At 40.6% G+C, this 26,291-nt stretch overlaps 1 protein-coding gene across 1 annotated transcript; it reads left to right on the plus strand.

Moving 5' to 3' along the window:
• Nucleotides 1-1,529: 1,529 nt before the first annotated feature.
• Nucleotides 1,530-10,699, plus strand: pou2f1b (POU class 2 homeobox 1b). Its single transcript, XM_030787560.1, has 14 exons — nucleotides 1,530-1,584; nucleotides 3,574-3,665; nucleotides 4,742-4,837; nucleotides 5,753-5,932; nucleotides 6,343-6,481; nucleotides 6,592-6,683; nucleotides 6,890-7,063; nucleotides 7,314-7,455; nucleotides 7,903-8,048; nucleotides 8,487-8,666; nucleotides 8,952-9,057; nucleotides 9,361-9,715; nucleotides 9,940-10,028; nucleotides 10,408-10,699. Exons 1-14 carry the CDS (start codon nucleotides 1,530-1,532, stop codon nucleotides 10,695-10,697), a joined length of 2,136 nt encoding a protein of 711 aa, XP_030643420.1. The 3' UTR covers nucleotides 10,698-10,699.
• The last annotated feature ends 15,592 nt before the right edge of the window (nucleotides 10,700-26,291 follow it).

Raw genomic sequence — 26,291 nt, forward strand, 5'->3', positions numbered from 1 at the left:
TAGCTACTGAGAATGCGAAGCTGTTGGAAAACCCAAATGTATTTTAGCTGTTGTGGGTGGTGTTTACGATTAAATGAATACATATTTGTGTCTCATTAGAATGCGCAATTTTGGGAGGTGTCCAAAAACAGACATTCAAAATAGGCAACGGGCCTCAACTGTACAGTATAAATAACTGGGTTCACAGAACCAGTGTGTGTGTAATAAGGGACAAATGCATGCTCCAGCATGTTTTCTTATGTTGCCTTTTTCCTCGCCAGCCCAAGATCGTCTGTCTGTCTGTCTTCCCTCTTCACTTTTTTGCAGAGAATAAAGCTTATCAAAGGCAGTAGGATTTCTTTACTTTAAGCTTTCAGCATAGTTCTAACTTCTCTCTCCAATGCCTCCATGCTCATGTCTGACGTTTTGTGGTGTGATAAATATAAATAATTAACCTAATTTAGCTGAATTCTTATGTTGTTCCTCTCCACTTGGTTTGAACCTCACTTCCATATCATTTTTCCGGGTTGTTTTCAACAGGCTTTTTTGTTTGTTTGTTTGTTTGTTTGTTTGTTTGTTTTTTTTACTTGCTACTGTGGTTACCTACCCAAAATGTGCATCTTTTTTCCGCAAATTACTTTAGGCTTTGACTTTGATGTTACACTTGTGCCTTTTTAACTTTGTAGTTAAATTCAGATTCATAATTTGAATATGGTTAACATTCTGTATTCGTAGTCTCTCACTTTGAAACTGTCAGCCCACTTTACAGTCATCTTTCAGTAAAACGACACTAATGAGACCCTTTTTGAAATTCCCCAACTGAAATATTTGCATAATTATAACACAGATTAAATTGCGCATCTGTAGCTTGGACAAATGACATGTTTTTTCCCCCCTCTTTTCAAAGAAAAAAAGTTGTTCCCAGTGACCGAACTGTAATCGTTTCTAAAGTCGTGTCCAGATTTTATATGTACAGAAATACAGTAATGTAATGTCACATAGTCCTCCACACACACACACACACACACACACAGTAAAGAGATGTAGGCCTGCACTGACCAGTGTGGGAGACCAGTCATCGTCCCATAAGGTTGTAATTAACTTTCTCATCTGTGAGGTAGTTCTCTTTCATATTCATCACTGACTGGTTCGACTTGGCCTTGGTTTGCTATATTTTATCAGGTGAAGGTCTTAAAGACTCCTGGACAGTTGTGGTCTTTAGTCCTAAAGAGGTAGTGTAATCCAGTTCAAGATCAATTACATCAGCGCCAACACTTTTTTAGTGCTCCACCGTCTGACGATCTAATTTCCATGTCTTGGTTTGCAAGCATGAATTAACATTTGAAAATGAACTGTTAATAGAGTCTGAAGTTAATCTAAAAATGCTAATCAGAGCACACATTCCATGTACCAGAGAACTGTATCAGTTTGATCAGTGGAGTGTTAAAGCTACAGGGGACTAGGCCATTATTGATACATGAATTGAGATTCAATGTGAAGATAAGCTTTTTTCTTTTTTAAAGGGCCACCATGGGGCCTTACTTGAAGTGATGAAAAATTATTTGGGAAATATATATATATGTATATATATACACATTATGCATATACACACATACCACGTGCACACACACATACACATCGGTGTGTGTGTGGAAATATATATGTATATATAACTATACCCGTACACATATATACACTTAGATACATATGGGGCTTTACTTGAAGTGATGAAATTTGTGGGGGGATATACATATATATTGTGTGTATGTCTAACAGCTCTCCATGTGAAAGGATAATTCCTTATATATAGTTCTTGTATCGCTGCTAAGAAACTCTGTTTACCTGTCTTACTGATTGTAATTCCTGCAGCACTCTGCTGGTAATTGGGCATGTGCTACCACCCCCACACTGTTGTGCAGTGCTGAGTTTTTTTCTCTTTCCCCTTCCCTCCAAAGTCACCCAATTAATATGTAAATGAGCTAATAAATATTTATGAACTGTTTAAATTATGCAGAAAGCTTTCAGGGCTCTGTGTGAAATGAATTGCTTGCAGGACTTCAAAGTGTTGCTCCACTAACGAGGCAGGGACTCATTTGCATACGACTTTAATCAGCTGAATACTGATTACTCTTCATTATGGGCACTGCCAGCTGAACTCTTTGTTTCTGTTTCAGTGTAGAAAAAAATCAAACTTTTTCACACACGAGTTATCGTGACGATCATGTCTCGGTCTCTGTGTGTGTGTGAGAGAGAGGGAGAGAGAGAGAGAAAGAGAGAAGGAGGCAGGCAGGCACACACACAGAGACAGAAAGGAGAAACCATTTTTACAGGCTTTAGCTGTGCATGATTTGTGTGTTGAGTGCAGTATAGTGTGGAGTGCTCTTGTCTTTCTTTTTGCTGCGTCTTGCGGGTAAATCCGAGCCTTCCCTGTGGGAGGGTTGATTTTCAGACCCTTCATTGTTGGGGTATAGGGTAAACCCAGTTACTGTTGATGCTCTTGGACACGGTGCTGGAAAGTGCAGGTGCAGCTGTTGGGGGTGAGTGGGGTTTTTTTGTGTGTGTGGTCTGTTTGGCTCAAACTTGTTTGCCAGCATTGTCAGTTTGCGTTAGCTATACTCATTCATATCTAGTCATAGCACTGTATACATTTGCATACAGTCACGACGGTAATTGACGAGTTATCTCTCAGTTTAAAAATCATGCTCAGTGGGGTGGAATTAACTCTTCAGTCAAACATCGTTCCAGTGCCCAGATTTTCGTGATCCTTAGTTGGATTGGATTTGCACAGTGTCTTACTGTACACTTTTCGCTGATATTACGAAACACGCAGGGGTCATTTATATTATACAAAGCCTCTCTTTCATTTACATAACCATCAGACCTATTCAATGACTGAAGACATTTGGGCACAGTCCGGGTCTCCCATGCTGCCTCTAATCGAGGCTCTGTCGAGATGCTTTTGTAGTGGGTTAGCAACAGATGAGTGTCTTATGAGGTGAATGGACAGTTCAGATCAAGTCTGTCTCTGTCCCTTCCAGATTCTAGAATGAGTAATCCGTCAGAAACAAGTAAATGTGCAATGGAGAGTGGTGAGGGAAACACAGGTGAGTTACCTGCTGTGTCCAGCCGCCTGCCGCCTATCTGTCATTAAGCTTCCTTTGTTTGCTCGTTTGAATGCATTACAATATTATAAATATTTAAATGTTATGTTTTTTGTGTGTGAAGCTGTATGGAGTATGGTAATGACCTGTGATTGTACTGTTTTACGTGAAGAGGCATGGCTTTTTGTCTGTGTGTATACACGTACGCATGAAAGTATTGTGGTCATTATGCGGCTACAGTGGAAGTGTGGTTGTGGTGGTGGCACTTGGGTAAAATATTCGGAATTTCATCATGTGTAAAGAGGAGGAACAATGATGAAAGATTTTCCTTAAATCGTAACATTTCTCCACAAGCGGTTTGTTTGTAGACACTAACCAAGACACTCAAAATGGAAGTGAGCCGCACTCAAACAGCAGTTTGAATGGGGTTTTGTGCGTATGTTTGTGTTTGGCTGTGCTTCTATAGCACTCCTAACTTCTTTTCTTCTTCCAGGTGCCCAAACAAATGGACTGGACTTTCAGAGGCAGACAGTGCAGACAACAAGCGCAATCACCAATGCACATGCACAAGCCTTGCTCCAACAGGTATGCACGCGCTTTCTCTCTGTCTCTCTCTCTTCTTTTTTTTTTTTTTTTTCCTTCGCTCACACACACAGCCATGCGCACAAACATGCCCAATCAGGTAAAAAAACACACTTGCACACAAAAGCCATAGAAGAATGTTAAGATGTCCCCAGGGTCATTGTTCTTGGCTGACATGACGGGTCCTGTCTGTGTAACTGAACTGGCCCTCCTCTGGTTTGCTGTGTTATTAGCATACCATAGATTGACACTAAGCAGCAGGTTGCTTTGTGTTGGTGTGGGAGTGTGGAAGTTGGCTTAGAGACAATAGGATGTTTATTGGAACTCTAAAGATTAGAATTAGAGTGAGAGGCAGAGAGACCTAGAGAGAGAAAGAGAGAGTGCGAGAGAGGCCGACAAAAAACAGCACAAGCTATCTCTCAGTAACAAGGGACATTAATCCGCCCCTTATGCTAATTAGCTGCTCCACAGTTGCTCGGAAACAGATGGTGGAGAATATGCAAATCCATGCAGAATTTACATGCACTGCATAACCGTTGTTTTAATTAACATACCACCCTGTCTTTCCCTTCAGGTCTCTGAGGGGATGTAGTATATTTTTAACACCTTCTCTCTCATCACACCAGAAGCATTTTATTTAAAGCAAAGCCTGTTTTGCATATCTTTATGTTTCTCTCTCAATCTCTCTCTCTCACTTTCTCTTTCTCCCTGGCTGCTTTTTGGTAGAAGGCTTTTGTTCTTTGTAAATTTACATTTCTCAGGCTGAAGGAACACTCGGGGAAATTTCAAGTTCGCAGTGTTTCCTTATTTTAATACTGACCCATCATCCGTTGTCCAAATCAGAAAAAAAAAAGCTCAGGTGATCATTTTAGTGGTCTTTCCTAAAACTGGCCAGATTTTAAAGACGGGAAATGAACTTCTACTTAGTAACACGGTCGACCCTCGAGGCAAACAGTTATTACGTCCTCCCGCGTACTAACCGAGTTAGAGTGCGTTAGTGCATAGGCCCACACAAGCTCCCTGGGACGGTTAATGCACATTAACTGAGCCTTGATGCTGTTCTGTATTCTGCCCACTAGTCTAAGTCAGAGGATTCAGCTGAGCCTGCAGCGTCCAGCCAGCAGAGTGCACTGCCTCAGACTCAGCTGATGTTGGCCGGGGGACAGATAGCAGGAGTAAGTGGCATGCCGCCCGCCCGTGGCATAGAGAAAGGGTGGGCACATGACGTGCACGGTCACTCCCGTCACCTTACCCCTCATTCCACGCCCTCAGCTTAAACGCGGCCCAGGCAGCGCCTTTTCCTTTGTGACTACCAATCAGAAACGATATTTATGACCTAGCCTGTAGTTATAGATCTATGCTCAATCTGGACGTATTCCTTGCTGGTCCTTGTAGGCCCGTGAAACAGATCCAAAAGTGCAGGGCAAATTGCCAGTGGAATTGGAGGTATCGTGGGACTACGGTAGTCACTTTGGAAAATCTCTTAGGTTGAAGTTAGATCCCATGAGTTAACATACCGAGTGTCGTAACAGGAAGTGCATGCTGGATGCGTCATGCTTGGTTGTGTCAAGGGACCAGGTACCAAGGCTGGGGTCGTAGGCCAAAAGATTGACATGCAGGTTCTTGGCTTTCTTTTGGTCTCAGTGTGAATGAGGAAGAAGAGGAGAATGGTTATCACAGCTCATCCATCTTCACAGTGCCATCTGAGGGTCATGTGATTTGCATGCGCTCGCCTCTGCACTGCCCATCTGCTCATTCAGAACAGGTCCACAGTGCTGCCTGTCTTCCTCCTGCAAACGTCATTCATAATCTGTTTCCAGTAGGCTTTAGGGTTTCCAATACAAGAAAAGGCAAGTTTTGGAAAAGTGACAAGTAATAGGAAAGAGTGTAGTGTCCAAGCCTTGTGTGGTATAGGGCCTCCAGTCATGGAGAATGAGGTAAATCTTAGCTGTGTTGCAACATTCACGGGAATTTGACCTTGATTATTGCATATATCAGTGAGAACATTCATCTTATTTTTGTCTTGGTGTTTTTCTCTCTCTCTCTCTCTCTCTCTCTCTCTCTCTCTCTCTGTCTGTGTCTGCGAGTAGTTGACTCTGACTCCGGCACAGCAGCAGTTGTTACTACAGCAGGCCCAGGCTCAGCTTTTGGCTGCAGCCGTCCAGCACTCAGCCAGCCAGCAGAACAGCACCACTGGAGCCAACATCTCTGCCTCCGCTGCCACGCCCATCACCCAGATCCCCCTCTCTCAGCCCATCCAGATCACACCTGTAAGAGCCTCTCTCACTCTCACCGCTCCACTCTCAGCTACTGCTTAACCAGGACTCATACTCCCATTTATTTCTGTCTTGTCCTGTTGAACAAATGCTCTTTATACTTGTTTTGATTTTTCCAGGAGTAATACTTTCAAGTGTTTATGTATAAACAGTAAATACTGGCTGAATGACTGTTGTTAAATCATTGTGCTCTGTTATTTACGTCAAAATCTGACTGAATAATTTGTAATAAATAGTTGTGCGAACGTAAGAGTACCTGACTTTTTGCATGTTACTTACTTACTCCTTTTTGAGGATAACTATAGTTGTCTATGCACAAAAAGCTATAGATGCAGTCAGTGCTTGCATTGTGCAGCTGTGCTAAAATGTGCTCCTCTCTCTCCTCTGTGTGTGTGTGTGCGGAGGACCTACAGCAGTTGCAGCAGCTGCAGCAGCAGAATCTGAACCTGCAACAGTTTGTGCTGGTGCAACCAGGCCACCCCATCACCACTCAGCTCCAACCCGCACAGTTCATCATCTCTCAAACGCCACAGGGCCAGCAGGGTACGTCCTCACGTCCGTCTCTCCATCTGACACACCCCTCATATCTTTGCTCTGGAGTTTAACGTCCTTTTTGTTGTTGTTGTTGTTGTTGTTTCCTTTTAATTTTCTAGGTCTGCTGCAAGCCCAAAATCTTTTAACTCAACTACCTCAAAGCCAAGCCAACCTCCTGCAGACTCAGCCAAGCATCACCCTCGCCACACAGGTCAGGAACAACACATCATTGCTCCATCGCCCCCGTAGCAAATGATGTCACCTGTAGTGTTTTGTTTTTTGGGGGTTTTTTTTTGTTTGTTTTTTTTTTGATCCGCTGTAATTCCCTGAAATTGTCAGGTTAACGATGTACACAAAGGACATGATTTATGTGGTGGTGTTTGTTTTTTTTTTGTTTTTTTAATTTTGTGTGTTCAGCCAGCAACACCGACTCGCACAATAGCAGCTACCCCTATCCAGCCCCTGTCCCACACCCAGACGACACCAAAGCGCATGGACACTCCCAGTCTGGAGGAGCCCAGTGACCTGGAGGAACTGGAGCAGTTCGCAAAGACCTTCAAACAGAGGAGGATCAAGCTGGGCTTCACCCAGGTGTGCTCTTACGCAAAAACACACACACACGTGAACACAATAAACTGAGAGCGGTTGAAACTGACTTCCCTTAAGTCAACACACACACACACACACACACACACACAATGAATGGAAGAGGATGAGCCAGTTTCACATTTAGTCTCTATTTATTGTAAACTCTTACCATGTGGTACATTAGCCTGTAGTTACATTTTTGCAGGTTTTTTTGGGGTTTTTTTTTTAAATCTACTTCACCTCTTTGTTACAGGGGGATGTTGGCCTTGCAATGGGAAAGCTTTACGGAAACGACTTCAGCCAAACCACAATATCTCGCTTCGAGGCCTTGAACCTGAGCTTTAAAAACATGTGCAAGCTAAAACCTCTACTGGAGAAATGGCTTAACGATGCAGGTGTGTCTTAACACTACTCTCTTGTATGTAAGAAAGTGTTTTCTTAAATTTCTCTCTCTCTCTCTCTCTCTCTCTCTCAAAGTTAGCGTCTGGCAATCCGGCCATGAGTAATTTGTCAGATTATGTGGAAGGAGTTTGTGTGATTAGCACTGAATTGAATTCACTTCCTGTAATTCAAATTCCAATGCAAATGACACATCCTGAGGATGCTGGACAGTTCAGCTTCTAACTCATGAACTAAATAAGAGTCAGGTCCAGGGTTCTGATCTCTGGCCTGCATCAGGGCCCAGGGGGCGGGGGTCCGTGAGAATGATGTTTAGAGTGGTTTACACTTACTGTCTGTTCTCTGCACTCTTGTCTTAATGATGATGTCCTTCAGTGTGACTGTATGTGTTTTTCGAGGTCCTTATTTCGCTCTGTGTGTTTGTGTTTGCGCTGTGTATACAGAGAACCAGACGTCTGATCAGGCCCTCTCCAGCCCTAGCTCCCTGGGCTCTCCTGGGCTGGGCATGGAGGGGCTGAACCGCCGCCGCAAGAAGAGGACCAGCATTGAGACCAACATCCGAGTGGCCTTAGAAAAGAGCTTTCTAGAGGTGACCGATAGTTCACTTTAGAACTTAAACATACACACACACACACACACACGCAAACTAAATTCTGAGGAAATATTAGTCCTAAAGGGCTCATTGTATCTGCCTTGAAAAAGTCAGTGTGTAATACAAGACTTTATACAATCTCACGCTGTATGAGCACATAAAAGCCCCTGAAACCTGGAAGGCTTCAAAATCCTGCTCAGAGGAACACACTGGTCGATCACCTTCTCTAAACCTTTGTCTGACACGGCTTCTTCTCCAGCTTATGAGTTTAATTTAGTGCAGGAATCATGCATTTAGCTCTGTGATAAGGCCCATTTTAAGTACGCTCTGCCTAAAGTCGGAGGCTCTTTGAATTTGTGGCGATGGAGATTTACAGCCTTTGAACTATACTGTATTGAAAGGGCACGTGTGTGTATGTTTGCCCTCTTCAAGCAGAAGCAAAAACCTACCTCTGAGGAGATCACCATGATCGCGGATCAGCTGAACATGGAGAAGGAGGTGATCCGTGTGTGGTTCTGTAACCGACGGCAGAAGGAGAAGAGGATCAACCCGCCCAGCAGTGGCAGCGCTGTCACCACGCCCATCAAAGCAATCTTCTCCCCCTCCAGTCCCTTGGTAAGCTCCCCTACACACACACCCCCCCCACCCACACCCGCACCCCCACCTCCAGTTACTTTACAGACCCATTATGGCATACTGAGTATGAATTGTACAACTGTACACTTATCTCTTGAAGTGCTTATTCATTTCAGGGTATGGGTTGCATTCTGTTATGTCCTATGCTTGGTAAAACAGAAAATAGCCACGTTCAGAACAGTAGAATTAAAAGCAAAAAGCAGTTTGATAATATAATGTTACCATTGTTTCTTCTTAATGATTTACCTCCTCTTCTTTTGTCAGGTGCCCAGTACAGGTAGCCTTGTGACCAGTAACACACCGACCACATTGACTGTAAACCCAGTTATGCCTCTCACCAGCACCAGTGTCTCCAGTCTCGGGTTCACTGGTAAGCACACTTGCTCAGTGCAGCCTTAGAACTCAGTTAGTTCCACTGCATTAATAGATGTATATCTGGATAGCTTTACAAGGTCAGAATACCTTCATCGTCAAAGAAGAGTTAGAAGCAGTGTCACGGTTATAGAGTTTCCATTGACCTGTGAAAGGACCTCCCTCATAGCCTTCATGTTTTATTCCATAACAAGCCTTCTGCAGGTCTGAACATCCTAGATTACCTCCATTGTGTGAGTTGTAGTGGTGTTGATGGCTGGGGGAAGGAAAAAAACAAAAACAAAACCTTTCTCTCACTCAGGCACAACCATCAGCTCGGCGACCACAAACACGGCATCGGTCATCTCCACGGCGCCCATGGTAACAACAGCAACATCGTCGCCGTCCCGAAGCCCGTCACCAACGGCGCTACAGTCGTCCACGACGGCCGAGACGGCGCCGGGACACGAGCAGGTGACGGCGACAACGGTGACGCATGCCCCTTCCTCGCTGGCCCAGGCAGCGCTGGGTACGGGTCAGGTGATGGTGGCAGCACCGGGGCTCTCCGCCGCTCTACAGGGCGCTGCCCAGCTACCAACCAGCGCCAGCATCGCTGCCATGGCCGCAGCTGCTGGCCTCAACCCAGGCCTCATGGCGTCATCACAGTTCACGCCAGGGTGAGCATGGCATGTTTGTTTGAGTTTATTTACCAGTCGTCACGCTTAAGGAGAAGCATGCTGTCATAACCTGTTCTCTTATATAAAGTACCTGTTGAGGGTGGGCTTGACCGAACATATGCTTTGCGGTAGGTTGATGGGATGTTTACCAGTGGCATTAAGTCTGTTGTGGATCTTGGGTTACATATTAAGCGCGGTCCTGTGTTGTGTTGTCTCCTCTCTAGGGGGGCGTTGCTAAGCCTGGCTCCGGGGGGTCTGGGGAGTGCTTTGAGTCCCGCGCTGATGAGCAACAGCACCTTGGCCACTATCCAAGGTGTGTGGAGCGGCAAGTACCCCATTATTTACAATATTACACTACATCGCTTCAGAACGCCCTCTGCCCCGGATGCCTGCGTTGTTCCCCTTCTCTAATGTCTGTAGATCTGTGTCTTTCACATCTATGTGCACCTTTGTCTGCCACTGCTATAACACGATGCAGCATGTATCGCAGATTTCCTGGGTTTATTCGACACACACTCACAGTTTTGTTTTCAGACACATATTGATGATGAGGGTCATGGTGGCAAAAAGCCCATAAGGCCTCACATTCACTTGTCACCAGATGATTAGTGTTTGTTTTAATGATATTGTTCTCCACCTAGACATGACGTTTCCCCCCCCCCCCCCCTCTTTTTCATTCGTCCCACTCACAGCTCTGGCATCCAGCGGGACTCTACCAATCACATCTCTGGATGGCAGCGGGAATCTGCTGTTTGCCAACGCCAGCGCCGGCAGCACGCCAAACCTGGTGACGGCTCCTCTCTTCCTCAACCCCCAGAACCTGTCTCTGCTCACCAGTAACCCAGTCAGCCTGGTGTCTGCCGGAGGGGCGGGAGCCGCGGGAGCCCTCAACCTGCAGGTCGCCGCAGACACCCACCAGAACGCCGTCACCACGGCAACGGTGCCGGCCTCGACCATCACCACGGCGTCCAAGGCCCAGTGAAGGCTACGCCCACTCTCTTCTCCTTCCTCTTCTTCTTCTTCTTCTTCTTCTTCTACTTCTTCTACTACTTCTCCCTCTTCTTACACCTCCCTTCTCCTTATCATCCAATCATTATTTAATCCCTTTGCTGCCACCAAAAAGAAACCCACTTAAAGGAAGATTTGAAGTTATTTTTTTATTATTAATCATCATCTTTAATTCTCTTTCTTTTATCTCTCTTTCAGTTTTACTTAAGAACATATGCTTTGCTGACTTTTTAGGCTGTTATCATTATTATGATTATTATTTTTACTTATACCTTCAATGAATGTTATTAGCATCGGAGGGGAAGCATCAGCCATTCGGGAACTAAACTTTCTCTTGACTGGGCTAACCCTCTGCATGCTTCAAAGATACGTTCAATGGAGCAGGACTCTTTTAGTCATTCTCCTGAATTATATCTTCTCCTTTGTCCTTAGGACTATTTTTGAAACACTTCCAACCAAAAATGTTTTTTTTTTTCTTTCTTTGAACTGTAAGTACTAATTTCAAACTGCTGACACATTTACGTTCATCTTCGTCACAATGGAAGGTTTTAAAGAACTTTTGCATTGATTTGACTTCATAGTTTCTATCGGAGGTTCTGTTTTACAGGCCTTGACATCATTCGTATTTATTGTTTTTAGCTTTATCTTTGGTCTCTTTTTAATTTTCTTCTATCTAAACGTGGGTTAGCTTTAAGTCCTATATCACTTTATACTTGTGGTTACAAGGCTTTAACAGAGTGATACGTGGCTGAGATGTGATTTCATAGTTTGACTGAATTGTTCAACTGGTCTCACTGTCTGGAAACACTGACTTTTATACTGCTCCGCAGCAGGAATAGTTTTGTAGAGCAAACTCTGGTTGTGTTGACCATGGACTCTGAGACTGGATTGACTTCAATAATACTAAAAGCTTTAAAAGACTGCGTCTGTGCGGTCTCAACAGAGATGTTGTTCTCTGTGTGAACTGTAGGCCTTTTGCTGCAAGAGCTGTAAGCAGCACAGACAAACACACACAGAGACCTCAGGCATTGCATATCACATGGAGACGGTGCACTGAGAAGACAAGCATGTACATTTGTGTAGTCGCTTTATAAGGCCTAGACGACCAACCTGAACTTCTCCTGAGATCCAGCAGCCTCATATGGTCTTCTGGAACGGAGGTCTGCTTATAGCGTAGCCATAAAGTGATAACAGTCTAGGTTAGACGAAAGATGAAACTTCTCTCCTCTGAAATGTGTGCGGTGGACTGCTTTAACATTTCAGATGGTAGAATGGATGCTTCAGCAGGGAGGAAGTAGTGATTTTTAAAAAAAAAAAAAATTCTCTTTTTTTTCTTTTCTTTTCTTTTTTTTTTTTTTAAGGGGTTTGTTTTTCTACTTGTGCACAGTATCTGTACCAAAAAAAAACTGGATAAGAGTACTGCAGTCTGCCCAGCTATGGGAGACAAACTTCTGTCACACTTTGAGTAAGAGGTCTTTATTTCTAAAGGTTCCCTAAAGAACCTGCCTTTCTTTTAAGATATACCAAAAATATTTGTAAAACAAAAAACCTGTTGCTGTACGTTGTCATGGTTTTGTAGCATAAGCCTAAATTCTTATGACTAAGAGGCTGTTGACAGACCACAGGAAATATGAAAATGCAATATTTTGAAGATCATTTCCAAAGACAGTTGTTTTTTTTTTTTTCTTTTCTTTTCGGTAATGGCTCCTCGATGTAGCGTTAGTCTAACCAATAACCAAAACAAAGAGAAAACCAAAAAAAGAAAAAAAAAGAAAGAAAGAAGCCTGATGCTTGACAGCAGTATGAGATGAGAGTGGAGCCTGCCTGAACCCTTCCACTGTATGGGTGTGAGCAGAGTCTGAGCAAGAGAGGGAGGGAAAATCTCCTTTCCTCTCCTTAATAGAATTAATATATTGTTGGTATGAGTGATGCAGATGTTTCCGGTATGTTTTTGCCTTACTGGGCTGTGATTTTTCTCTCTCCATGACCCCTCTCCCCTCGTGTTTTCAAATGGCGGACTGTGTAGTGACCCTCGTTAGACTGATGTATCTGTTACAGAGGCAGTTTGGGACCATATGTAGGGAGTACTAGTTTGATTGTTTTTGTTTTTTTTTTATTCCTACCAATGTAATTCAGCCATGACTCAAAAGCTTGAACCAAAGTCATTTTCTCACTAGCTGCTGTGCCTGTGTGGACTTGCGAGATGCTGGCCTTGCTATCACTACTCGACACACTACTGATCAATTTAACCCGATGCCCGACACACAAAGCCTCCCTGTTAAGAACTGTTGTGAGTGGAGTCCAGCTTTAAAATGCTAAAGAGCTAGTGCAGTACCATTTAGAAATGCTAACCAGGTTTTAGCTTTTCATATCAAAAGCTTTTAGTGATCCAAAGAGTATCTAAGAGCCTTGTCTCTAAGTGCTGTTGAGGGGACTAATTTGGATGTTGTTGTTCTTGGTTTCACCCAACACCTCAAAATGGAACAAGAGTGGAAGATCATGAGTTTTACTGAGAAAATGCTCTCCAAACTTCCCTTTGGCACTGAGCCAACCTGTCGACAGCTTACCAACAAATGGTAAATCAGTCTCTTTCATTTTGTGTTGGCCAAGTCCTCTGTGTCCCTGTTTGTAACTAGTGTAATCTCTAATGTTTCTATACACTAGATGCGTAGTTTTTTCTCTCATTTGTAGTATTTCATTATCATCTTACCTTTGTGTGTATACCTCAGCAGCACTTAAATGAAAGGTTCATTTTAACCAAAAAGACACCAATAGTCAGTTTCAGAATGTACAAATTAATATTGCTTTGCTGTCTGTTTTGTCCAAATTTGTTAAGTGCAACATAAAAAAAAAAAAAAACCTTCAAATGCATTAATAACAAAAAAGCAGACGGGAGAACTAATATCAATGTCAAATTACTACTGCTGTTTCATGAACTACTATTTTTAGGGTATCTCCAGGTTAACCAGTAATGATTATTTTGTTATCTTACTTGCCAAAGTAAAAAAGCCTTTGTCTCTGCGGCTGGGTTGATGTCTTGTTGCTGCTCACTCCGCTGGTTCTGTCCCGAGGTCACCACAGAGCCTCATGGGAATTGTAGTTTTATCTGTAGTGAAGTATCTTAAGTTGTTTAGTGCGGTAGCATGGTGACCTGGTTGGTACCAGGACCATGGAAAGTTACTGATATATTTATCGGAGGAACGACTTAAAGGATTAGAGAAAGATCTTTTTTTCTAAATTCTATATATATACACACATGTAAAATATTCATATTTTATATTTTAACTATTATCAAGATTGAATGTAGTGTTTGTCTTGCTTCACACAAAAACAAAACAAAACAAACAAAAAAAAAAACTTCCTTTCTATGATAGCAATTCTAAAAAAAAACTGTCAAGACCAAAAATGAAAGCCACACCCCAAGGGTGTGGTTGTTGCTGACATCAGAGCCCCTCCCATAAAGTTTTGTTTTCTGTAGTGGGTGGGGCTTGCTCTGGTGCTCCTGATGGACAGCTCCTTCCTTTTACCGTAGAGAGAAATTCGAAAGCACCTAATCTTAATCTTAGTTTTTCTTTGCTTTTTTTTTTGTAATGGACTTGATTTGCTGTGTGGTTGTTAACAATCATTTGATTTTTATTGCTTTAAGCCTTTTATCATTTGTTTAGCATGAGGGAGCAACATCACTGGCTTTCTTAGTTTTACAAAATGAGAAACGAAACTTACTCTATCATGTATGCCTTACTGTTGTTTTAGAAGATAGACGCATTTAAGCAAACTGTTGTGTAAATGTGAGCGAGTGCACGTAACTTTTTTTTTTTTGTTGTTTGGGTTTTTTTGTTTGTTTGGGTTTTTTTTTGGTTTTTTGAGATGGTGTATGTGAGTGAGTGGGGCAGATTGTTCAAGCATACATTTAAATCTGGCTCACTTGGTGCATATCCACTGCAAAAACTAACGCTGTGAGTTTTAGATGTTTTGTTGTGGTATTTGGATGTGGTAATGTTGCTACCTATTTTTTATTTTAGGTGTGACTCGAACAGGTGGGATACCTGTAGAAAAAAAAACAAAAAAACAAGCTTTACTAAAACTCAACTCCAGCTAACAGCGTGCGTTGGTTGATAGGGTGATGGTGCATTTACTCTTATCGGTAATCCTATTGAGAACGTAGAGTATTCCACAATGGTAACATCTCTCTTGGAAGTAAGACATCTCAGTTTTTGGTCCTTTTTAATTCAAAGAAGAAAAAATTGCTGGGGGGGGGGGGAACCCGTCAGGAGAATAAAAGAAAACGGATTATTATAATGTGACAGTGAATATGTGTGTCAGAGATCACTGGGTGGGAGCTTCTCAACCTGCTATCTACAGTTTGGCTGTACAGACAAACCATGTGTTTCAAATGGCATAATTCTATACTGTTAAAAGAGGTTTTCATTTGCATGATGTCTGCTCCCACTGAGAAATATGGCAAAGATCTGAATGTTGGGCTCTATTAAGTTTTGCACTTAGCGGTATCATGACAGAGCATGTAGCAGAAGAGGCTCTAACACACTCAAGAGTCAAAAAAACTCCTGATCCTTCCAGGCAGTTTCAGATTCTGGAGCAGCAAACGTGAGGCCGATGCCAATAACGTTTTTAACAGTTAACGTCCCCTGTCCAACATGATGCGCGTCATGATGCACAAGGCATCGTTTTCCTGGAGTGCAAAACGGTTAGTGCATAAACTGAAAACAGTATAACGGAAAGAGTCGTACCCTATGTACTCTGAGTAACAGTACGCGTTATGCGATTTGAGACACACTGTAACAGACTGGGTCCTTTTGCTGTGGGTTTTGTTGTGGATCCTCTGATTTCTGAGTGAACGGGAGCTGTTGTGTGAACGTTAGGGCAGTTTCTGGACGCTCTGCGTTGTCATTGGTAGGTTTCTGAATCTCTGGTTTTAAGATTGGATTGTAGCAGTTAGACCCTAAATGCAACACTGCTGTAGTGAAATGCTGTAGATTATCATGCACCAGAATGGTGGAATAGCTGGTATGGGTAAAGGAGCTGTTGAATACCTCATTTCTAACTCGAGACTGAGTAAAAAAAAAAAAAAAAAAAAAACTTGCTTTAATCTACTTAAAAAAAACAAAACAAAATGATACAAAAAACGTACAGACGTCACTTGAGAGAAGCCCGCGGGTGTCCGCTATGTGTGTGGAGTGAGGGACTGTGTGAGACAGCCAAAGAGAGAACATCATACACAGACATACCTTCAACAGTGAAACAGGTTCCCGCATTATGAAACTCCTTCACCCTTCAAGTCATTACTAATGGTGTTTTCACTCATTTGTCGCTAATTTCACTCATTGTTAGTCACTTCGGTTTGAAAGCATATTGTAAATTGTAAACTTTCACACCTGGTCCTTTTCACCCAAATTTTGCAAATTCACGGTAGCTTTTCCGGAAGTTTGATACATATTTGAATGTTACCAAAATTCAAAGTTCTCTTCAGTGAAGCAAATTCACACCGTATGGACGAGTTTTGAGTTCTTTTTGTTTAAAAGTGTTTGGTATAGTTGTCCTGAATAGGTATAAGGAACTCGCAGCATTTCTGGATCAGAACCACTATTGGATCAAATTGTTTTATGCTTATGCCGAAGTGGACTAGCAGTAGATCTGAGTTCGTTTTCATACTGATGAACTTTGAATACAAGCAAACAGTTATGTTTTCTGGTTTTCCTCTTTTGGCTTCACTCAAAAGAGGACTAAGTTAGCTTCCTCTTTAAAGGACTACATGTGAAAACACTCCAAACTTGTTAGCCTAACTTCTTTTTCTTTCTTTCTTGTGTCCGTTTCTTTGAGGTCATGTCTGTGATTAAGCTACATGTTTTCTGTTTTGCCTGAACATCTGTCAGGTTTTCACTAGATATCACCATGTATTTGTTTATAATTTGACAATCGTGTCTTGAGTACTGCTGAATGTTGTTTTCCAGTTCATATATATATATATATATGTGTGTGTGTGTGTGTGTTTTCTCTCTTTGGTTTGCAATTCACACGTCCCTCACTCTCTCTGTGGTAACCAAAGACTTACTATGTGATTGTACAGACTGAACCATCTCTCATCACCCTGCCGGAGCCCTCACCAGTGAAATGGAGAGCTCGTCTCTCATCCAAAAAAAACAAAAACCACAGATTACAGAGTAGAGCTTAGCAGGGTGTGTCATAGAGAGATGGGAGGGACAGGGGGCGGGCTTCTCCAATGCACGTCTGAAATGAATCCCTGGTTGTGCTGGGTGATGTTTGTTAATACACACTGAGGGTTGTCCTGTGTGCACTGCAACCTGCTCAGGACAAACTCTCCTCTGATTTTTTGGTTGCCATGGCTGTTGCATGGCAACACTGTCTTCTGAATACACTCACTGTCTCTTGCACACAAGTGTACTGTCTCTTTCATTGTCTCGGACGATTTTTTTTTCTTTGTCCCTGTGTTCTTTTCTGAAAGTTTATACTGATTTTACTGTCTATGGTCTGTCCTCCATGTCTTGTTTTTTTGTTTGTTTTTGTTTTGGTTTTTTATTTTTGTTTTTGGACACTTTGCTGAATGGATTTTCTCTTAAGCCGGAGGCTGAAGGATGTTACAAGCTCTATCCCAAAGCAAAAATACAAATATGAAATGTTTGACAAACGCAGATACCAAAGATTACTGTCTCGCTTGTCTGTGTCTTTTAGCTTCCTTTTCTCAAACCCTTCAGCTTGTGTATTAAGAGACAGAACCCAGCTCTGGCATTAGTCCTAACCTCAGTAATTCCAAAGCTTAGATGTATATTTTGGTATTTTTCTGATATACTTAAAGAAGTAAAAAGAAAAAAAAAAAAGAAAGGAAAAAAGGTTGTTGTTTTAAACTTCTTGTTTGTTTGGTGTATTGCTCTTTTTCTGTCACCGCATGGAATGAATTGCAGAACTGTCTTATTCTCAGTAGGTTCAAGAAATAGTATTTTTGTATGTTTTTGGGGTGTGTCAATGTGTGTAATATCAGTTCCACTGCCCATTTATCATGGTTAAAAAAAAAAAAAGAATAGGAAAAAAAATTGAAAAAGGAAAAAAAAACCAAAAACACATGTATATAATACATCGAGTTGAAGATTTCAAAACAAAACTGTTTTCCCATCTCCTGCTGCAAAGACTAATGGAACATGTACCGTTTTATTCCATCTCTTATATTAGATTGTACTCTTTTAGCTTTCTCTTTGGAAATCTGTAACTCACTGTTATCATAGTGATACTGAATAGCGGAGACCCCAGGTAGCATTACAGGCTGGGGTAACAATGCCACTACAACACTCTAGCTGTTGCCGTGCCGACGCACCAGTGGTCCTACTAAAAACAGCTCCAACATGGTTGCTTAGAACTGAACTGTTGTGTAGAAATATTAAGTATGTGAATCAGGATACAAGGTAGTTTTGATGCATTTGTCTGCTGTATTTTTTTTTTCTTTTTTTTTTTATATATATTATATATATTAAAATAATCTTTTACTGTAACTGTACAGTTCTCATTTGTTGTAAAACATCATTAAACCATTTTCAAAGTGTTTTAATATTGTAACATGTCCTGTGTCTTTAATGTATGGAACACTGACTAAAATCCATTTTCTTCAGTTGATTTGTATACAGAATACATTTATTTTTGTATATACATACAGATCTTTAAGATAGCGACATGCTTTAGATGAAAAACCTTCTTGTTCTTTATGAAATTTTATAATAAACAGGCTTCAGTACAACATAGAACATAACAAGCATAATTGCAATAGATACAAAACTAGCCCTGCTACACCATCCCCTTTAGACATGAGATAAACTGAAAATATGCAACATGATCGAGTGTTGTCTCATGAAGCGTTACAGATTTCTGAAATTACCACCTGTGTTCACAGACACACTAAGTGATGAACTTATGTGTAAATGAGTACAAAGTTTCTTTTATGGTTCACTGCCTCCTGGGCTGCATTGGCATTCACTGAGGTGGAGGTCTGGGAGGAAGAGATTTCATTTCAACTGACTCTTGTGCTTTCTTCTTTCTCTGAGGAGAGAGAAGATTTGTGGGTAAACTACGTACAATAAACTGATAGATTAAATGAGATGAAATGAAACTAATGGCACGAGAGACAAGTGCAAGTAACTAAAGGCACTAATTAACTTGTTTGTACTTAATTTACCTCATTGTCCTTGCTTTTTCCTCTGCGACCCTGTTTAGAGACATGTAGACATAAGTCATTTAAAAAAACAAAAACAAAATGCAACTTGTGACTCTTTCTGTGACAGCATAAGTGTTCTCAGGCATCCAGTGAGGAAAACCTCCCCGTGGCAGCTACCTTTAAAGCTTCTATCCAAATCCAAATCTAGCATCCTTGGCCACGTCAAAAACTTGACAATGAGGTTGGATACAGGCAAACAGTGAACTACTGCTACTGTCACAGTTGATGATATGCCAGTTTTTATCAGAACCAGAACAAACAATATTTAGGTCCGACTCGAGGTAGAAGGAAACGCACCGGTTTGAAATACTTACCGTGCCCCCCGCAGCCAGCTCCTGGTAATCGTCATTTGACGGCGATTTTAGCGCCTGAGTAAGACACAAAAAAACCAAATCGTTGGACAAATTTTTGAGTGACTTTTCAAAACCTACATGCAGTGTAACCAATGACCACCGGAGGCCGTTGTTGCATTTTTAAAGTATTAGCGCCCTCATCTGGGAGAAGTACAGCATGACCATTGGATTCGTGGTTAATACGTCATTGCCTCGCTTTTTGGCGCATCATTTGTTCCCATTAGATTTTGACATTCAGCTAACAGCAAAGTCTTTAAACACTTGAAACTGTAGAATAAAATAGTGCTGGGTTTCAGTTCGCCTTTAAGCAAGAATCCAAGAAAGCCCCGAAAACCAGGAGCGACAACTCTCAAGCCAAGTGAGACAATAAACTACATAGTAACGAGGGCCTTCAGCAGTAGTCAACTCATGAATGAATGACTTTGGACAGCTTTGCTCTAATGATGCTCTTAAATTAATCTTTTTTTCTAGTTAAAGTAGCCTACTGTGTTTTGCAACGACCCAAATGGTAATGTCAACATTCTGCTGCGTCTCAATGTAATTCTGAACTTATGTTTTGTGCGTTTTGATTTTTGTAGTGTAAGACCACGTTAAAGGGAATCCCTGGCTGTGGGCAAAACTAATACCCCCAAATAAGAAGAGATCCAGTATATAAATAGTGTTAAGAAATCTTAGTTGTGTGTTGAATGATGTTCACCTCGTAGTGGTCCTCTGCCCCCTGCCTCCGGTTCTGAAAGACCATAAATATAGATCTGGTTAAAAGAACTGTCTTGGAAAGAACGTAAGCAGAGAAACACATTTTGGACCATCATACACTGTCTAAGCCACAACTGCTAAACATAAATCAGATGATCAGAGTTTGCTACGTAGGATTTACAGCTTTGGGAGAACCAGTTTTTGCTTTCGTGTGAACAAAACACATATGAACATATCATGCGTACGTCGGCACTTTCAAAATTGTTCTGTTAACTTCATCGAAGTGTGCGTAGTTATTATATATACAAAGTATTTACACTGAGTCTTACTTACCCGCCTGGTAGGGCCAGCCTCGTCACCCTGAAGCTGGTGCAGTGTTTGATAGTCACTGCCGTCTTGAGTCTGCAAACCCTGCAAAACCATACATAGACATCCGCAAAAATGCTTGTGTAGTAAATCGGCCATATTTTACGAATAAGATCATATGGACAGAAAATTGGGGGGATATTTGTTTGAAAGGTATATGTATTTATTTACAACTTGTCCACGAGAATACCATTTTTGGGCCAGTTAAGCGCTGTAGGAGCAACGTTTTCACAAGTGCTAAACGAGTCATTAATTCACATTCATATTCGCACACACCACGCAAACGATGGTGCATCTGTGTACTCACAGTGTATATGGGATCTTCCTTGGTACTGGATGGAAGTGGTGTCTTGGCAAACTGAGCAAAAAATCGGGAAACGAAAGAAGCAATTGTAAAGGTCATTCTTACTTGATATCTGCTCACTCGACGAGCAGTCATGCGTTTTATTGTTAGCATACTAAAGTTGATAATCTTACTTTTTCTCTGAAGTAGAGAGCCGTAAAAACAATGCAGTACAGAAGCAGGAATGCATCCAGAATGTAGCATATTACAGGGTCACTCAGTGCCTTTGCCTCTGCTGAGAGTACAGACAAAATCTGCGGTTCATTTCCAAACAACAAATTCAGCACAAAACAGACTTTCTACTAACAGGTAAAGTGTAAGACAAAAAAACAACAACACAGTAGTAGGATAGATAGTAGAATGTGGTAGGATAAATAGTAGAATAAAATAACATCCAAAACCTACAGTGCATATTCTTAACAGGCTTCTTTTTGGCATGGCTAGTTGATTTTTTTTTTTTTTCGTTATTGTTGTTCTTTTTTTTTTTTTCTTTCTTTCTTTTTTTTTTAAGGTGAGTGTTTTGAAGAAGGAGGATTATTGACTATTCTTAGATCTGAAACCAACATCAGGAAGTTAGCCCTGTTTTAATAGCGACAGAGCAAAATACACCAGGAGAGAGAGAGAGGGAGAGAGAGAGAGAACTCTGTATTTCTGATTGTCTCTTCCATCCAAACATGTAAATGATATGATATAAAGACAAAATATTTGACAAATATTTTTAGACACTTTGTTACATGATGACATTGTACTGTAGCCCTACAGGTAGTTTGGCAGGATCCCTAATTGAGGATCTGGAAACCTTTTCTTATTTGTATTGCCCTCCACAGATACTCACATTCCATACATACGTACATTTTGATCTGTTTGCGCTAAAGGTACAGAACTGCAAAACTGCCAGGGTGAAGTTAGGACTTAAAGAAATAACATGTATGGCATTAACTGTCAGTGGTCCGTTACTAGACTGACCCGAATCGCCCGAATGATGGCAGAATAACTTGGCCTAGTGGCAGTCCAGAAATACCCTTCACCAGCATAGCTTACTGTTTTCCTGTCAGAGACCTGAGTGAGTTAGGGCTGTGCTGTTTTTCTGTGGTTACAGCATGTGTGTAATTCAGTATCTTGTTCAGTGGTTTTCACATCTGCTGCACGTAGCATATATTCAAGCATTTGGTGAGACAGAGAGAGAGAGAGACCCCATTACATTTATGGTGAATGTTGACAGGGGATGGGTACTAGTGGTTAGTCGACAAACTAATGCTCACTCACTATAATATGTTTTCAACACACACACTAATATAAGAGCCTAAATGTACATTCATTGTGAAGTTTCTTATTTTATACAAGTATATACAGATTTTCTTATGTGCACCTAACACTGGGAATGGTTGCAAAATATCGTTAAAATTACACATCAGTACACAGTGCTTCTCAAGTGAAAATATCTCTCCTTCTCTCTCTCTCTCTCTCTCTTCCCCTTAGCCTCAGCCTTACTGTCTTGCTGCAAGACCTCTAACCTTCTCTCACTTCTCATAGCTCTACCATATACTTTACTCTCCAAACTGAGCAGTCATTTTATGCGCACTCACCCCGTCTTCTACGCCTACAAAATGAATACACTACTATTACTTGTGCAATCTTCTGAGAAACAAACAAATGTGTACAGAAGATTTGTAGATGAGTTGTTTTTAGCTTGAGCCATATATAATCACAGCCTTGAAACAAAACAGACATAAATTGCATGGCAGATCCATACCATGACACAGTTCATAATCTTACAGGAAGTCATTACTGTACAGTGCAAACATTGTACCATTTGTGCAATAGAACGCAGTATTAGAATATGGTGGTATGTAGTGACCATGGTCAAACAAAACCACATGCTGGTTGGGTGAGGTAGTCTATTGAATAACAATTTGAATGTTTATTCGACATAACCACTTCAGGAAGAAGTTTATAAATGGTGCTGTGACGATACTAGGTGAATTTTAGAGCTGAAGAACTGTGACCACATTTTCAAACGAGTTACAGGAGTGATGAAAATAAAGTGCAAAAAATGTAGTACGCTTTTAACACGAGCACTAAATTCAATGACTGAATTCTGGACGTTTCTGTGTACATCATGTAGTTTCTATCCGTGAATTCACTAGGAATAGCATCATCGCAACAATGAGGAATGTATGCAGTGTTATTTGTTAGTTTTAATATTAATTTAATTTTGATTCAGTTGTTATGTTTAGGACAGTGATAGACTTAACATAAAATCCATTGTTTTGTTGGATTTTTGGTTAATTGATCAGCGGAATATGTTGGCTACTCCAATCCGCCGATCTCAACAGATCTAATACCTTGAAAGGTATTGTGTAACGTTAATCATTATGTGAATTACATCTTTTACATTATCTCATGTGTAAAAAGACAGCACTGAGTTCAGTCGCTTTAATTTGGATTAATAATAACTAATGGATATGGGGGAAGACTGGGATGTGTCTTGATCAGCACAAGCATGGGTTGTCTGTCTTCATTTCTGTCAGGGATTTTCGTAGCACAGAATGTTCAGAGGGAGATTGCTATGTAAGTAGACCAGTTTTTAAGCATGTTCTTTATGATAATATACTAAAATGATAACGTGTCGGAGATGCAGTGATGATAATGGTTACGGCAGACACAGATATACTGAGAGAGAGACACATGGCAGCTATTCCCTGTTCCTTATCTCTTGATATTATCTCTTTATATCACGAATTCCTACTGAATTTACATTCTGGGAAAAAAATGTGTTTTCTGTTGAAAAAAAAAAAATGATGGTGGCATATAATTATTGAGAAGTGACAGCAGTCATTACCTTTTCATAGCATCGTAAATGAATATAATTTTGAGGGGTACACTTAGAGGATCAATATATATTGTAATTATATCATCTCAGGCTTTTGAATACTCTGTGATTACTCTTTTTGGTGTGAAATATGTTTAACTATGTAGGTTATGGTATATTTGCAGACTTAAAGGGGCAAGAATTAGCAGTTTATAGTGTGGCAACAAAAGGCTGAAGTCACTTAATGGGCACACAGGCAAAAACTGTAATTGTGAGGAAAAACAGTTTTTCAGTTGAATTCTGCACTTACTTTAACAGAGTATGCGTTCATTATTTTTCCTGTATTTATTTAATATTATTTTAGATGCATAGGCATTATATTGCTATGCCTCTATTACTTATTTTTATTATAAATTCCATTCTGTTCTATTCATTTAAAGCATGGTTGATGGTCTCCCAGAGAACTGTGTAAAAGAAAAAATAAAAAAAATAAATGTAACAGTCTCTTTCACTTACAGGGTTTAAATTGATTCGTGGATGACTGAAGCATTTTCATCCAAAATCAAACACTTCGAACAAAATGTTCTGCAATTCTAAATTAAACACAAAAATTAAAACTATCTTGTGAACACAATTTTTAAAAGGATGTCAAAATATTACACAGCCAGATGTACTAAACTGTCCAAATCCAAAATAACCAAATGAGTGTTCAGTGTCTGGTATTCGTTAAAAGCAATAGAATAGATAGAAAATAGAAAAATAAATACAAAAAAGAAGTTATCTAACAGACCTACTTTTAAACCCAGTGCAACTAATAGCAAACTATGACGTAACAGTCCAAGCAGGACGACGCTTGACGAATCTCTCACTTTTGAGTTATAACATTAACAAGTGTTGAGAGATTTTGTCTTTTATTGTATTCTACAAAACACGGTCAAATAGACTTTGCTAATCTCTAAATCTCTTTTAAGTTTGAAGTTCAGCTGCAATTGTTACCTCTCTCTGTCTCTCTCACTACACGGAAGCTCAGCTGCAATCTGAGGCACCTTGATGTTCTTCAGATTCTTAGACCCTCAAGTTTTGAGAGGAAACATTCATGCTATCCTTATTTTACTCATTGTCTGTCTCATAGAAAATGCTTTTTTTCGTAACTCTTGAAAAGATGCAGGATAGTTCTGGTCAACAGATATTTGCTGATCGCTCGTTGTTGACGACGCGATGCTTCAACCTGGGTGGTCTGAGTACGGACATGGAAGGTGTGAAATGGAGAAGAGAAGAGATGAAAGAGAAACAGCCCAAAATAAAAACCCACTCACCAGCAGTTGTGGAGGCCACTAGGGTCAGGAGCATCAGAGTTCTTGATCTACAAGTTTTTGTCATTGTTTTGTAGAAACCTTTTTTTGTTTTGATTCTTTTTGTCGTGTCCTAAAATGCTCATGTGCTCCTTGGCCTTTGGTTATGGTCTACAGAATGCTCTCTCTCTCTCTCTCTCTCTCTCTCTCTTTTTCTTTTCAGCAGTGAAAGTTCACATTGCAACAGGAAATGGCCCCAGCACTCAAGCCTCAGTCAGCTCCCTCTGGTGTCACTACAGCCTACTTCAAAGCTACTATCTCAGCATCCTTTATCCTCCCACCAACCTTCAAACCACTTCGACCTGTCAAACTTATCAAGCTTCGCTTGGCCTCTCGGCAACCATTTTAATCTCAAATTTTTATCCTCTTAAACTTCTCTCCTGTCTAGCTAATAAAACTCTAATCGTGCCAGCCAAGTTTCATTTTCTACATGACCTCTTGTATTTACTTTCATAGGTTCAGTAGTTTCACATTTGTCAGTATTTGAGAGCACGTTCAGTGTCAGTGTTAATATGTGAGATGATTTTCGGAAAAGTAGAACATGTTAAAATTGCATGTGTATTACTGATATGTTTTACTGCATTTGCTCCCAAGATATGAGCACACAGGAGAGGTAACAATTATGTATTTTGCTATACATTTAATATGCACACAAAGAACAAAACAACAAATGAGCCAAGACCCAAATCTAGTCAAAAATAGTGTAATTAATTCATTGTTAAAGAATTAACATTGCCGCTGAGGCACTCCCACTGAGTGTTGGTTTAAGAAGCTGAATCTCAATGTTTAAGGATAACTTTTTGAAATTGTTTGATCTTTTTTTCCAAAAATAAAACTCTCTCAAGGAAAAAAAAAACTGACACAAGTTGGAAATGTTCAAAGGAGACTTTGATGGAACTTTCAGTTGTGAAAACACAAACCCGTCTCCAAATGTCCCTGCTTTACCAGGGCCTAACAGTGCTTTAAATGAAAACCTGTGTCATGGATCATGATGAATGTTTATAAATATGGATGAGGGCTTATACATTATTTGCTTAGAAAAAAAGTATTACTTTAGCTACCTTAGACAATAATAAACCAATATTTCGTTAGAAATAACCTTTTAATTTAACTACTTTAGAAAATAATAAACCATTTCCTTGATGTATTTCCTTCATGTACAAACTCTCTATGTATGATGCTCTTTAAATACGAAACCCTTCTCTGTTTAGAATTCTGGACATAGTTACTCATTTGAGTCTTTTGGCATGTTTTTATGCTCTGTTTGTGGTAATGAATGCTTTTAACAGCTTTACTGAACATGACAATGTAAATCCATTTCTTTGAAACCTAAATGAAAGAAGACCACCATACAACCAGTCAGGAAATGGAGTGGCATATGCAGTTGCAAAGATATTTAGAACATAAACA

Source organism: Chanos chanos, chromosome 10 (assembly GCF_902362185.1).
Source record: "Chanos chanos chromosome 10, fChaCha1.1, whole genome shotgun sequence".
Classification (NCBI taxonomy): Eukaryota; Metazoa; Chordata; class Actinopteri; order Gonorynchiformes; family Chanidae; genus Chanos; species Chanos chanos.

Excerpts from the sequence above, each read along its gene's own strand:
- pou2f1b (XM_030787560.1), top strand. The coding sequence starts at position 1,530 with ATGAAAAATTATTTGGGAAATATATATATATGTATATATATACACATT. Across the intron at positions 7,064-7,313 it reads TCAAGCTGGGCTTCACCCAG|GGGGATGTTGGCCTTGCAAT; the intron begins GTGTGCTCTTAC and ends TCTTTGTTACAG. Across the intron at positions 8,049-8,486 it reads TAGAAAAGAGCTTTCTAGAG|AAGCAAAAACCTACCTCTGA; the intron begins GTGACCGATAGT and ends CTCTTCAAGCAG.